The sequence below is a fragment of the Mastigoproctus giganteus genome, chromosome 5 (genome assembly GCF_048544385.1).
Source record: "Mastigoproctus giganteus isolate SK-2022 chromosome 5, ASM4854438v1, whole genome shotgun sequence".
NCBI classification, from domain to species: Eukaryota; Metazoa; Arthropoda; class Arachnida; order Uropygi; family Thelyphonidae; genus Mastigoproctus; species Mastigoproctus giganteus.
Window position 1 is genome coordinate 80,009,099 of NC_143579.1, and position 15,843 is coordinate 80,024,941.

The 15,843-nt window shown below is 38.1% G+C and overlaps 1 protein-coding gene across 2 annotated transcripts in view; it reads right to left on the reverse strand.

The window, feature by feature from the left end:
- The window catches only part of LOC150085518 (uncharacterized), a 384,896-nt gene extending 374,548 nt beyond the window's left edge, over positions 1-10,348 (reverse strand). For both annotated transcript variants that reach the window (XM_090373310.1, XM_090373309.1), the window contains exons 1-2: positions 10,289-10,348; positions 10,142-10,178 (exon numbers count right to left, since the gene is read on the reverse strand). In XM_090373310.1, coding sequence (XP_090229436.1) covers positions 10,142-10,178; positions 10,289-10,329 — 78 coding nt within the window. In that variant the 5' untranslated portion in view covers positions 10,330-10,348. The remainder of the gene's footprint in view (positions 1-10,141; positions 10,179-10,288) is intronic.
- Between the last annotated feature and the right edge of the window lie 5,495 nt (positions 10,349-15,843).

Here is a 15,843-nt window from a genome sequence, read left to right on the forward strand (position 1 = left end):
ATGAATTAGGAAGTGCTTGGGAGATTTAGATCTTTTTGCAGATAAGCTAGCTCTCTTAGTTTGACAATTCATGGTGTATTCAATAGTACGAAAAAGTGGGTGGGACATGCTGTATGAAGTAATGACATTTTTGGATAGGGCGTACATATGGTAAGAACACACCCAGATCCTTGACATAACGTGGCCTCGACAATGCTCCCCGCATACACACTACTCGGACTCCTTCCAGTCACTATCTGGCAGAGTAGAGGTAGCAAAATCCTAGCTGATCCAGAAGCCTCCTAGAGAGTTACCAATAGGTTTGGTCCGGTGTACTAACTAGCGGCAGGCCTGCGAACACCGTTTTAGAGCTGTACCCTTGAAATGTAAGGAATATTGGATCTTGCCACGATGTTCATCATAATTTCAAGTCATCAATCATACAGCATGATGGAAGAGATAGGGAATGGTTTACCGGAACTTAGCTCTAGAGACTAAACATGGGTTCCACCACTTCAAGCCTCCAATAAGCAAAGTGGTGGTATTGCACCAGTTGATGAGAGTCATCTACCACATAGTACGGCCTGGTAAAATAGAGGGGCGGCGTTCCTCCATGTGGTGTGGGTGCCACACTTCGAGCCCTGCTTACGTTGGTTCACACCTGGGTGGTCACCCACCATGTACTTGTGCATGGAGGTTATTCCCAGAATTACAAACAGTTCCACCATCGTGAAGGTGCAAGCAGAGGATCTGGCTATCACAGACCGTCCGGACTTCGCCAAAATTGGGTTTGTTTTTTTGTTTGTTATTTGGTTTTTAGGAGCATTAGCAACTAAGGCCATATTGCTCCGGGGATATGCGGTGGTCATTCCCTGAACTTTACGCATCCTCCGTATTTGGTGGTGACGGGCTCGAATCCCGGTCTAATCAAGAAACATGTGCTACGCACTGATGCTCCTGCCCACCTGGCTACGGAGGCGCCCCAAAATTGGGTCCACTTGACTTGTGTGTCACCTGAACATCAGTTCCATCAGCGTTTTAGACTCCCAGGTATCAAGTACAGCTTGTCTGGCACATCTAAGAGAATGTCTGTGACAACCTCAAGGACCAAATTGTTATGGGTGATTTCAATTATGGTGATTTCAATTTGTCTCTAATTGATTGGAGTAAATGGGAAGGAAACTCGACATGGGGAACAAAATTTTTATATCAACTAATGACTGCTATTTGTATCAACATATCAGGGAAAGTACTAGAGAAAATAATATCCTAGACCTCATCATCACCCATGAATCAGATGACATAACAGGGCTGACAGTAGAGGAAGCAGTAGCAGGAAGTGATCACGGAGTTCTACGGTGGATGATGATGAGAGAGGTAGCAGTAGTAAAAGGCAAAGGAATGGGTTTTAATTTCAGAAAAGGAAATTATGATGCCTTAAGGTACTACATGGCCCCTATTAACTGGGTAGATATCACACAGAGAATGAATACAACTGAACTGTGGTATGCTTTTAAAACATTAATGACAGATGCCTTGAATGCGTATTTACCATTAAAAAAATACTTCACGAGGAGGGTTCCAAGTTGGATGAATAGTGAAGTTGCCACATTACTTGAGCAGAAAAAGGTGGCATGGAAAGGTTACAGAGCAATAAAAAGTACTGAAGCCTACAACAGCTACAAGATGATCTGTAATAAATGAAAAAACTTTCAAGCCTACAGGCCAGTAAGGCTCCTGGAGTTGATGAAATATACCCTATAATCTTAAGGGAGGCAGCAAGTGAGTGCATTGAACCATTGAGGCTAATTATGCAAGCATCACTAGACTCTGGGGAGATTCCCTTGGATTGGAAAAGTGCCAATGTATCTCCCATACATAAGGGTGGCTCTAAGAGTGAAGTAGGAAATTATCGACCTGTCATTCTGACTTCAGTGGTAGGGAAAATCATGGAGGTAATGATCAAGGGTGGAATTCAGGATCATTTGGATCGAATTGAAATTCTCAAGGATGCTCAGCATGGTTTTGTAAAGGAAAAATCATGTTTAACAAATCTGGTTCGCTATTTTGAAAGGGTCACTCACAAGCTGGATTTAGGGAATAATTTCGACACTATTTATTTAGATTTCAGCAAAGCTTTTGCTTCAGTCCCACATGAGCGGTTGCTTTATAAGCTGGAACAGGTTGGAATCACTGGGAAAATCCTTAGATGGATAGCAGGATGGCTTCAGGGCAGGAGGCAGAGGATCGTGATAAATGGCTATTCCTCAGATTGGGTTGATGTAAGAAGTGGGGTTCCCCAAGGATCAGTATTAGGACCACTGTTGTTTTTAATTTTCATAAACGACATCGATGAAGGGATAGAGGGCGTGATGTCTAAATTTGCAGATGATGTTAAAATTGGTAGAGTAGTTAATGATCACTGTCAAGCTGAGCTTCTTCAGAGAGACCTAGATAGACTTCAAGAATAGTCAGAAAAATGGCAGCTATGCTTTAATCCAACAAAATGTAAGGTATTACACCTGGGAAACATTACTCCCAAAATAACTTATTCACTTGGTGGAGTTCAACTAAACCCAGTACTGGAGGAAAGGGACTTGGGCATTACGATACAGTCAGACATGAAATTCTCTGAGCATTGTAAACAGGTTGCAAGGAAGGCCCATGGTGTCCTATCGATGATCTATCGAACTTTTGCAAGTAGAGATAGGGACGTGATAATCCCATTATATAAGGCTTTTTTTAGACCGCACTTGGAATACTGTGTTCAAATATGGAGACCGCACCTAAAGAAAGACATCGAGCTTCTTGAAAGGGTGCAAAGACAGGTAACTTGCCTGGTGAGATCGGCAAAAGGGCGTCCTTATGAAGAAAGACTTTGAATATGTGGGTTGGAGAGTTTGGAAACTAGACACCTTAGAGGAGATTTGATTGAAGTGTTTAAGGCTCTGAGAGGAATCAGTAAAATGAATAAGGACAAAATTTTCAAGATTATAAATGATGCTAGAACTAGGGGACATAAATTCAAGTTACAGGGGTAAATGTTTAGATTGGACTGCAGGTAGTTTTATTTTTGCCAGCGAGTTATAAATTACTGGAATAAGTTGCCTACATGGGTGGTAGAGCTGACAGTTTGGGGAAATTCAAAGGTCATCTGGATAGTACCTTCGGGTGAGGGAAGCGCATAGGATGATAGGTTTAATTTCCTTTTCTTTTATTAATTATTATTATTTATTTTTAATCATTGTTTTATTCGGGGTTTTTTTTTTTTTTTTTTTTTTTTTTGCTGGTGTAGCATAAGCCATAGGCTTTCTTGCACCATGCGGCCATTTCTAATACTAATACTAAATAATACTATACGTATTATGATTAGACAACTGAGAACTTTTTCCTACTGTAAGAAATTAACTGTACATTATTTACTCCCAATTATAGTTTTTATATATACACTGGTGTGCAAAACTTAAGAACAAGTCAGGTTTTCACCTATAGCTTATCATAGGAGTGGCCTGGATTTGGGAAAAGCATACCAAAGGAACCTCGTGAGGTACAGAAATGATGAAGGAAACAACACCGACACAAACACAACAACGGAAACAAAAACAGCACAGAGTGACTTTATTCAAAAATGGCAAAATGGCATAGCACTGACTGCCATGATACAGATGCATCACTGCCAAAGATGGAACAAAGGGAAGAGGTGGTCCTCAGTAGGAGATACGATCATCCTCCCTAATGTTGATGCAGGCTTTGCACCACCTGTCCATACTTAGAACAATGTTGCTGATAAGTTCTTGCAGTAACATTGTCCATTCCTCTGTCAGTGCCATCTTCAGCTGGTGAACATTTTCTGGTGGGTGTGTATGTGCCGCTAGGCATCTCCCCAGAGCATCCATATGTGTTTGATGGGATTTAGATCAGCGGAACAGGCAGGCCAATCCATACGAACAATGTCCTCACTTTCCAAAAGCATATCAACAGCTGCAGTGTGATGGGGTGTGGCGTTATCATTCATAAACATGAACTCGAGGCCAATGGCACCTTGGAACAGACGTACATGGGGAAGGATTACCTCAATACAGTAGCATGCACCAGTTACAGTACCGCCTTCCAGTATCTGGAGTTGTGTACATCCATCCAAGATAACGCGTCCCCAGACGAGAACACCTTGACGGCCATATCGATCCCTTTCAGTGATGTTTGCGGGGTGATACTGTGTGCCAACCTCTAGCCAGATTAGCTAATGTCCAGAATCGCTGCTGAGATTGAATTTACTCTCATCAGTAAAGAGTATACTTTACTCCACTGCACTGTTGTCCAGTCCTTTGTTCAATGCACCACTGTAAACAGTGTCTCTGATGGGCAGGTGTGTTGTTGTGGAAGCTGATAGCTTAAATAAATTTAAGGCTGAAGTAGACAAACATTTGGAGTGATCGAATAGGTGAAATGGGAAGGGTTCCCCCCCCCCCTTTGGCTGATGCTCTATAAGCTTGCTTTCTTGCATCATATGCCTCAACTAATGTTAATGCTAAATGATAGTAGAGCATCTGCATAGTGTATAATATTAGTAATTGCTGGGGCTTATAATAGCATTGTTTCTTTCACATTTTTCCAATACTAAGTGTACATATATGCACCTTATGTGTGGTTGTAACAGAAATTTACTTGAAGCAAGATAACTGTACCATGAAGAGAGTCATAACAGAAAACTGCCAAACTATTGTTCCACCTTTTTCTCAAATAGCCACGTTTGAGGCTATTGATTGGCATTTGAGGAAGAGTGGCACAATCTGTCATACTGCAGGGCTTCCAGGGCAATCACAAACCCACCATCAAGAGGCTAAAAATAAAATTTATGACATGCTACAAGATCCACAGACAAGTAGCTAACAAATTGTACTACTCTATAGGTTCTGCATAGGTCAGTTTGGTAATACATTCTTCAGAAACTGCAACTGTACCCATTCCATCTGCAGCAAGTGCAACCACTGCCACCAGCATACTACCCCTCAAAGACAACAGCTCTGTCAATGGCTCCTCCAGTGTCATGAACAAGACTATGGTTTTGTGAGTTGGATACTGTTTATCAATGAAAGCTTTGTGATAAACTTTGTAATAAAGATGGAGTCAGCAGTTCACACAACTTGGACAAATGGGAGGAAGAATATCAACGTGGTGTAAAACTAAAGTGGCATCAAGAGTAATTTTCTTATTAATATCTTGTGCAGTATTTTTAGTTAACAGTTAATCATGTAATAGATTTTCCCACTGTGACCAATAACCATGCTTACCAAAGCTTTTTGAAAGGTATCTTGCCAGTATTACTTGAACGTACTCCTTTCCAGATAAGACGTTACATGTAGTTCATGTATAATGGCATTGTCACCCAATTCAGCCAACAAGCTAGGATTCACCTCAATGCTATCTACAGACAGACAGACAGGTAAGGAAGGCAGAGTGTTATAATATTTTAATTCTATTCAAATATTATAACACTACACATTCTTCTGACCAAATAGAAAGTTGTGACAGTTATCTTGATCAAAACAAAAAAATCTGTGTTACTGTCATGTTTTTGTAATGATGCAACTGCAAGATTACAATCTCTAAAACAAAGAATAAAATATCCATTAATTGTATGATCTGCAGACTATATTAACAATAAACAGACTGTAAAAAGACATTTGAAATGCTTTCCATTTAAGTATCTAGAAGCTCTATTGCTTGATAAGCACATTAAGTTGGCCTGTTCACCACCTTGACTACTTCCTGTGGATTCATTTATAGTTTGGTACAAGTTATAAGAACTAAAGCAACTAATTGGTAGTTGCTTTAGTTGTAAAACTTCAACTTACTGGTAGAAAACTTCTAGCTAAATTGGAAGAGTTGGCCCATATGCATCTAGAGTTACAACAGTTGAAAGTTGTGCATTTACTGTGTCAGAATTGGAGAGGAATGACTGCAGTTGTATGATAACAGATATACTCTCATTTTTTCAAATCTCTATGTATATGTAATTGTCATATAAGTGAAATTTATTATTCTATTCCAGGAATGCAATACAGATAAAACAATGACTCAAGTGAAAGAGAAGAAACTGTTGCTTGGTAATTTAGGTTATCTTACTTACTTTTAATGATATCACTCACAGTGAAAATTATTATTTATATTTGAAGATGTTCCTTTCCAGATAAGATGTTACACATACAGTTGGACCTCTCTTGAATGAACTTTCACATAGCAAATTTTTCTATGTAGCAAACTTTTTTGATTTCCCCTTGGTCATCACATTGAAAATAGTTTCCATATAACGAAAAAAATTTCCATATAAATAACTGATTTCGAGAGACCTGGGTACACATTGTTTGCACCTCTGGCCTTTAGGCAATAAAGCTGATGCTGCAGAAAGCATGAATTAAGAGCTAAAAGGATTAAGAATTAATCCCTTTAGCTCTTAGATGCTAAAGGGAGTTAAAACTAAACATCCACGAATTAAGAGCTAAAACATTCTACAATTTAGTGATGCCAATAAAACCCTGCAGGAGAAAACTTGCCAACCAAGGTGTGGGACAGAAAAATATGGAAGGTTTTGGGCAAGGGCTTTGCCCAGCAGCGGATCAGCAACGGTTAAAAAGAAGAAGAAAAACGTATACACTACTGTACCAAGAAGTTGTGCTGGTTAACTGCTATCTATGTATCCACAGCCATTGTCTACTATAAGCATTGGCAAAGATTAGGGCATATTCTGGGAATATGCCCCAGGCTTTGGTCAACCTGTTTTCTACTGTAAGCATCTCATTAGAAAATTAGGAGAGTGTGATTTTCCTTTATTCCAGAAATTCATCTGTTGTTTCGAAGAAATGAGTCATCCACACTTTCACTAAATTTCCCCTGTCTCTGTTTACATGGTAGGTAGAAGTGGTCCCTAAATCAGTTTTGTTTTAGGTGCTGTTCAAGTAACCTTACAGTGTCTGAGAGGAAATCCTTGAGTGTAGTGGAAAAGGTGTAAGTTCTTAATAGTGTATAACGAGGCATAAAAAAAAAAGAAATTCTTTTAAAATTTGGTATTCCTGCCAGTAGTGTGTTGACCATTCTGAAAAACTGTTTCGTTTTCAAACTGTTTAAGAAAACAGGACCCAGTTGGAGGCATGCGAAATTATACCTGTGTAAAGATGTAGATGAAGCAGTTTTTAAGTGGATGAAGTTGATTTGAGATCAAAATGTGCCAATATCAGGGCCATTAATAAAAGAAAAAACTATGGAGTATGCATCTTTTCTGGGGCATTAAACATACCAAGCCAGTTCTGGTTGGCTGGACAAATTTAAAATCAGCATGGCTTACTCGAAAAAGTTATTTCTTATGAAAGTGGAGTTGCAATTGAAGGAGACTATATCCATTGGAAAGAAACAGTTTTGAAAAAAATTATGGAGAACTACGAACACAAAGACATATTCAATGTTGATTAAACAGGTCTATTTTTTAAATGTTTGCCGAACTGACTTTTAAAGGTAATAAATGTTTAGGTGGTAAAAACAGAGGAGGGAATTACAGTCTTGGTTGGTGCAAATATGGCTGGTAATGAAAAACAAGCATTTGGTAATAGGAAATAGTAAACAATCCTGATGTTTCAAAGGAGTCAAGTCATTAGAGTTGAACTACAGCAAAAATCTTGGATGACAAGTGAAATTTTTGAGAAGTGGACTTTAAATTTCGATAGAACACAAAAATCGCGTTGATTGTCGACAACTGCACTGCCCAACATCACTCAGTAATTTCTAAACTTACATGTGTGAAGCTTGTTTTCTTTCCTGCGAATACCTCTTCTAAATTGCAGCCAATGAGACAAGGATTTGAAAATGCACTACCGAAAGTGCATACTGAAAAAAATTATACTGAGAATAGAAACCAACCAACCTATAGATTCTGTTATAGATTTGCGGATGTGCAAATCAGAGTTCACAAAAGTGTGGAATCAAGATGTGAGTGAAACGATGATTAGGAATTGTTTTGCTAAAACTCCAATTAACAGTGATGAACAGGATGTACTACTACAAGACATTGACTAATCTTGGGAAGAGTTCCAAGCGAGGTTTGATCAGTGGAGAAATTGTTCTTAACAAATTCTTAGGAGTTGATAATGATGTCATAGTAGCTGAATATCCAAGCGATTCCAACATTTTGGAGCATATTTAAAGAACTAGTGACAATATCGACGATGAGTTGGATGAAAATGAGGGCAAGGTTCTTCCAAACAAGAAATGTTGGCAAAATTTGAAACTTTGCATTTCAAGGAATGCAATACAGATAAAAACAAAGACTCAAGTGAAAGAGAAGTAACTGTTGCTTTGTAATTATCTTACTTTTTATGATATTACTCACAGTGAAAATTATTATTATTTATACTTGAAGGTGTTCCTTTCCAGAATCGGACCTTCAGTGAGAAGAAAATGTAACAGAAAATATATTGGAGTGTTTAAACAAATGCAAACATTTTTATGAACAATGTACAGTAGAATCCAGTGTACAACAAAAAATAACCAAATATTTTATGACGTAATTCTTAAAAGTGTACTAATACATTGTGTGCATCATGTAAGTAGTCATCTCTTAATATGTGTGTATTGATAAATTAATAATTAATTTATTCATTCCCACTTATTTCTGATTTATTTCCCATCTTTCACTATATTTCTGAATTTTCAGTATTTTTCATTGTTGAAAAGATCACATTTCTTTATAACAAAATTTCTGTTTAACCAATTTTTTGAAGGGAACTATCGATTTTGTTATATAGAGGTCTGACTGTACTTTCCACCGTAATGTCCTCCTTTATTTAAAATTATGAACCAGTACACGGCATACCCACTCACTAAATTTTTGATATGCCTGGTTTGAGGCTAAATAGTAAATTTATGATTCTGGAAGTACTGAATAAAACTTATATTTATAAATTCCACTTTGTTTACATAAAAATATAATTTGTTAGTAACAGGCACTAACAATAAGAATGAAGAGCTCAATTTTATTAGAACAAAGGTAGTGCATATCAAAAACTGTCAAAGATTTGAACAGATTTAGCCCTAATTCATGATTACTATATCTTTTGATGTTGAGCATTCTATTCATTATGATAAAAATTCTCATTTTAACCTTATTTTTATCAAATGGATTAAAATAATTTCTCTTTTTGTTGACCTACCTATTAACCCTGCCTCACTGGTCATCCCCACAGAGGGACAAATCAATCAGGTGGCACTATATTATATTGTATTTTTATTAATTTAAGAATTCAATTTTAGCTTTCCTCTTGGACTGAAAACATTATTTTTAGTAATTAAGACTGATAACATAATTTATCCCGCTTTTTATTGTTTGAAATTGTTTGTGTTCTGTGCAATTTTTTACTCATCTCCCCTCAATTCCTGGCCATCAGTACAGATACATTACCGTAGCTGAAAACACATTCTATCACATGGCATCTGTCTGACACCAACAAACAGTTAACTTAGCATTAACTCAAACAAACTGAAACGAAAACAGCAAATACTATTTCGCAATTTAGACAAAATTTGTGAGGAAATATTGGAGAATACGATCTTATTCCCAAATTTAAAAAAAAATTAAAAATTAAAAACTGATGTCTGTCAGATGCCAAGCAACCAACAAGAGTTAAAAGAGGTTGTTGAATCACAATGATAAAACTGAAATCAGCAGATCTGATTTAAAAAATGTGGCTCTAAAATTTTCCTTTTAAGACTTGCGACCTGTTAGGATTTGTGTACTATTCTTCACCATAAACAATAGTGCATTACTCTTTTAGAAGAAAAATCCCATAATCCAATGTTTCAAACAAATTTTACCACAGTGTCTAAAAGAAACTACTCAAATGGAATTACCATATCTTCAAAATAAATAGCGGTTATTCATTTATTTACAGATAATTAAAAAAAAATTAAAACTTGGTTCTCCACAAAATAATGTTTTTTTTTTCTTTACATACATGTGTGTGTGTGTGTGTGTGTATATATATACATATATATATATATATACACACAAAAAAAAACTTAAGCACCATAAGAGATAAAATATATATAATTAAAATATAAGCATATATATATATATATATATATATATACACACACACACAAAGTTTATGCTCACCCTGGCAGGCCACGGTGAAAATCCTTTCATTTTGGCCCTGAAACAAGAAAATATTTAATTATAATACAGCAAAAATGTCACTTGTGATATTTTTTTTGATAGAATAACAACATATATACGCATTCTCATGCTTAGATTACACCATACCAAACCAAGTCCCCTGTTTCGAACTTCATCCCTGCCGCCATCTTTCAACAACGCTTGGATTTTAAACTCAAGCGGGCAGCTGCCTTTTCATTTCATAGATGGCAACAGTATTCTATCCTTGTGACTGAACAAAAATATCGTAGATATTTTGGCCAAAAATATGACAGTTCTTAAACGTTTCAAATATTTAGTTAAGTAGCACAAGATCACTATAAAAAAAATATTTTTAGCTGAATTTCATTGCCGGTTTCCAACATATATATATATATATATATGAAATTTTGTGGTAACAGGGTTTTAGGAGCATCAGTGACTAAAGCCATAATTCTCCGTATATAATGCCTGTAAATTGCTTGTGTTCTTTAGTCGATTTTCTATACAAAAAACCCAAGGCTACGGGAGCAAAAACCAAGCTACCGAAAAAAACATCGCCTGAGACTAACTCAACCACGTTGTGAAAAAGTCCATTAAAAAATCCTCACGTCATCGATGGTACTAGAACTCAAGTCTTTTCCACACGGTGTGGGGAGAAAGGCGATTCTACCAACTGTGCTACCCACGAGGGCATATATTGGAAATGGATGTTGGTTGCAGGTGAGAGCCTATTGATGTATACAGCCGATAATTTAGCATTATTAACTTTCCTATCTCTTTCTCTATATGTTTATTTGATCTTCTTTCGCTTATTCATTTGATTATATTTCTTTTTCACTACATTTTGATAAAATTTTGCAGCCAGCTTTGTAAAGTGGCATGATTTTAGACACTGGTTGATGGCAGAGAGAGAGAGAGAGAGAGAGAGAGAGAGAGAGAGAGAGAGAGAGAGAGAGAGAGAGAGAGAGAGAGAGAGAGAATGTAGGTACGTTACGAATATAAATTAAATTAAGAGAGAATGGTTAAGAAAATGCTGAAAAACTACGACTTGCGAATGGAAGGAAAAGCAGTAGTATACAAAGAGGAGACAAGGGAAGAGGGGAATCTCACTGTTTCTATATATTTTATTGTATTAGCAAATCGCAGGGCTTTCCAATTCTGCTAACTAACGCTGAATTTAATTTCCATTTGTAATGCACTGCAACGCCAGTACTTGTCTATCATTATTTTTTATTCTTCAGTATCTCTTCAATTAAAATTAATTTCGATCCATCAACCTACCAAATAGTGAGTAGGCCTATCTTCAGCACTCAGAACACATCAGCTTCACTATAGCATGGACTCAACAAGTTGTCGAAAATGTGCCAGTAACTCTGGCCCGCGTTAATTCAACTGTTTTGACAATTTTTGCAATGGGATGGTTGTGAATATCACAATGAAGATGTTATTTTGAAATTTCTCAATTGGGAAACCGCCGCAATAGTATTACAATTAGTATTAATATTGTAAAACGACATGAGAAAGGAAGCATATATAAATTATTTCATTTGAGTAACCCGAATACGTCGCGTTTTAGGGCAAAAGCCTCAAGTTGCATAGTGAATTCACATGCTTACAATTTAGTGCAAATGCATCAGATCTGCTCCAGCCTACTAAATAGTTATAAGTTATAGCCAATCTTATAACTATTTACTACTACATAGTTATAAGATTGGCATAATTATGTATAACACATATTGTGAGTACCTTCACAACGAGTTGCCATGATATTGCACTACCTCCAATAAGTAACTCTTCACCATAGGAGAAGACTATTGTTACTTATTCTAAGCAGATGCCAGTACCCAGGCGTCCCCCTTGGAAATATTGTATGTAATGAAGATCTCTATTATCCTCATACTGTCCCTATTAGACTCAGGAAAGCAAAAAGGATGTAGGAAGGTGATACTAGAAGAGGAAGGGGAAGAAATGCCGTCGAAGGAAGAGTTACTCCTTCAACTCACACCACATAAAAGCTCCTGGAATAGACAACGCTTCCCCGGTATAGAAGATTGCTGTTACCTATTCTCGAAAACTCCATGGCCATCATGCCCCCAGACGGCACTGTTTCAAAGCTTGTTGATTTCTTTTCGGTGAGTGGTCAGGTACCCTGGTGTTGCAATGATGGCAAGGCAGTTGCGAAGTATAACTGCACAATATGAGCGATGCCTGATGGTGTGTAGTAATTTGAATTACGTCGAGTTTTAGGGCAAAAGCCTCAAGTTGCGTAGTGAGTTAACATGCTTACAAGTTAGTGCAAATGCATCAGATCTGCTCGTAGCTAAATAGTTATAAGTTTTGCATCATTTTTGTATATATCTCATATTGTGAATACTTTCACAATATGAGATATACAAAATAGTTGCCATGATATTGCACTACCTCGAATAAATAACTCTTCACCATAGGAGCACACTATTCTCAGTGGGCGGATGCCACTACCCAGACGGCACCGTTTCAGAGCTGATTGACTCCTCTTCGGTGTGTGGGCACGGTGCTTGGTTAGATTCGGTGGGTGCCTGACCACCCACCGAAGAGGAGCCAATCAGCTACAAAACGGTTCCGTCTGGGTGGTGGAATCTGCTGAGAATAAGAAACAATAGTTTTCTCCTATGGTGAAGAGTTACTTATTCGAGGTGGTGCAATATCATGGCAACTCGTTGTCAGGGTATTCACAATATGAGATATACATAATCATACCAATTTTATAACTATTTAGTAAAGTGTAAAGTATATAGGGTGTAACAGCACTAGGGGTTTCCCCATCTCCGCGTTGTATGCTGTTCCACAGGCTTTTCTGTTACAGTGTGTTCTTGCCAAACAACATTCTCTGTGAACCACTCGGCTTCCGTCAAGATCAGACACTAATATTTGCATCCAGAAAACCTGGGTTTCATATGATCGTCTAGCAATTTATATTAGGACAATAAATCCTGTGCCCTCAAGACTCACTCAGATTGACACTGAGAGCCAGCTCACAGCATCGAAGATTTGAGTTGTGTCTATACTTTGGGCTCCTTTCTATGTTATTGGGCTCCAAAGTACCGCATAACTATGGTTCCTTTTCAACATTTTGTTCAGTGGATTATGTGTAACTAGAGAGAATAGTCAAGACGCAAAAAGATAGGCAAACGAAACAAGATTTATTAAACATAAACACATATTACACTAAATGAATATAAGGAATTAGCATTAGCATTAGCATTAGTAGAGGCATTTGATGCAAGAAAGCAAGCTTATGCAGCATCAGCCAAAAAAAAAAAAAAAAAAAACCCACTTCCACTTCACCCCTCTGTTCGTTCAAAATACCTGTCCAGCTGAGCATTAAACTTATTTAGGCTATCAACCTCCACCACAAGGGATGGCAGTCTGTTACACCAACCAACCACCCGCTGGCTAAAGGCAAATTTCCGCACGTCTATCCTACATCTGTCTTTCCTCAATTTGAATTTATGCCCTCTCAGGTGATTTTTCTGAGCTAGACGAAGAATCCCATCAGCATCGAGCATGCTTAAACCATTCAAGGCTTTATACACCTCTATCAGATCACCTCGCTGGTGCCTAGTCTCCAGACACTGTAATTTGCAAAACTTAAGCCTTTCTTCGTAAGAGCACCCCTTTGTTCCATTCACTAATCTTGTTGCCCTTCTCTGTACTCGTTCCAGCAGCTCTACATCCTTCTTGAAATGAGGCCTCCAGACCTGTATACAGTACTCTAGGTGTGGCCTGACCATTGCCTTATACAAGGGAATAATCACCTCCTTATCCCTGCTGGAAAAATTCCTGTATATCATTGACAAAACTCCATGAGCTACTCTTGCAGCCCGTCTGCACTGCTCAGAGAACTTCATATCTGCCTCCACAATCACCCCCAAGTCCCTTTCATTCTCTACCACTGTCAGTGTAGTACCACAGAGTTAATACGTTGCTCTGGGGTTGCTGTTTCCCATGTGTAGTACTTTACATTTGTCAATGTTAAACTTCATTTGCCACCTCTCAGCCCATCTGCTCAACCTTTCCAGATCCTGTTGCAGCGGCATAGTGTCAGTAGTGTCCTTGACAACCCTGCCAACCTTTGTATCATCTCCAAACTTGGACATTAAGCTTGATATACCATCATCAATATCATTTATAAATACAGAAAACAATAATGGACCCAACACTGAGCCCTGAGGGACTCCACTAATAACATTAGTCCACGATGAGCAGTGTCCATTGATTACCACTCTCTGTCTTGTCACCCTCCCTTTTTAACCACCCCTTTATCCATAGCAGCAATTTGCCTCCAATGCCACACTGCTCCAATTTGTGCAGCAGTCTTCCATGTGTAACAGTATCAAAAGCCTTTCTAAGATCCAAGTATATAATATCAAAGTTATTCCCTGCATCCAGTTCTTTCTTGACTGCATCAGAGTATCCAATCAAATTGGTCAGACAAGACTTCCCCTTAACAAAACCATGCTGTGTCTGAGCTATAACTGAAGTCTTGTCTAGATGATCCTGCAGTGCTTCTTTAACTAGTACCTCCATTAATTTTCCGGGAACAGAAGTTAGACTCACAGGTCTATAATTACTTGTGTCAGTCTTTGATCCTCATTTTTGAATTGGGGTCACATTTGCACATTTCCAGTCTATGGGTACCTCCCCTGAGTCCAAGGAAGCTCTCATAATTATGGCTAAGGGTTTGCTTACTTCCCTTGCTGCCTCCTTTAATATAACTGGATAGATCCCATCCACCCCGGGTGCCTTTCTTGTGTTTATCTTCAACAGTTTCTCCTCCACTTTACTCCCAGTTATTTCAAGATTCTGTAGCTTACTGCTAGAGTTGAATACACCTCTGGCATTCCCCTTGCTGAATAACTCCTCATGTGTGAATGTCGATGCAAAATATTCATTTAGTTTGTTAGCTACCTGAGCAGGATCATCAACAGTTGAACCATCGATATCAGGTGGACCAATCTGATTCATTCCCTTCCTTCTAGAGTTTACATAAGTAAAGAACTCTTTGCTGTTTTTCTTTGCATCCCTTGCCAAGGATTTCTCGTAATCTGCCTTCGCCTGCCTAACCTCCTTTGTAACTTGGTTGCATATCAACTTGTATCTATCATAGGCTTCTGTGTCATGTGTTAATTTGTAAGTGTCCCATGCATTTTTCTTCTCTGCCATATGCCTCATTAGTTCATCTGACATCCATTTTGGCCTAAACCTTGAACAATATTTCTTAGTTGGTATGTAAAGCCTAGTAGCTTCCAAGATAAGTTCTTTGAATGCTTCCCATTTTGAATTTGCTGTTGGTAACATCATCAGTTGGTCCCACTGTATAGAATTTAAATACTGTCTCAGTCCATCGTAGTCGCCTTTACGGAAGCAATAACCCTTCCCTTTACCCCTAATGGTAGTTACCTCTTTCAGTAAATCCCACTTCAGCACACTGTGATCACTGCCACCTAGTGGTTCATTTATCTGCAGATTCTTAATGCATGAAGAATCACTGCTGATAATCAAATCAAGAGTATTACTCCCTCTAGTTGCCTCCCGAACATGCTGATGTAGAAAACAATCATCCAATAAATCCACAAAAGCCCTGCTAGTGTGTGAGTAACCAGCCCCCAAATTCCAGTCAATATCTGGGAAATTAAAAT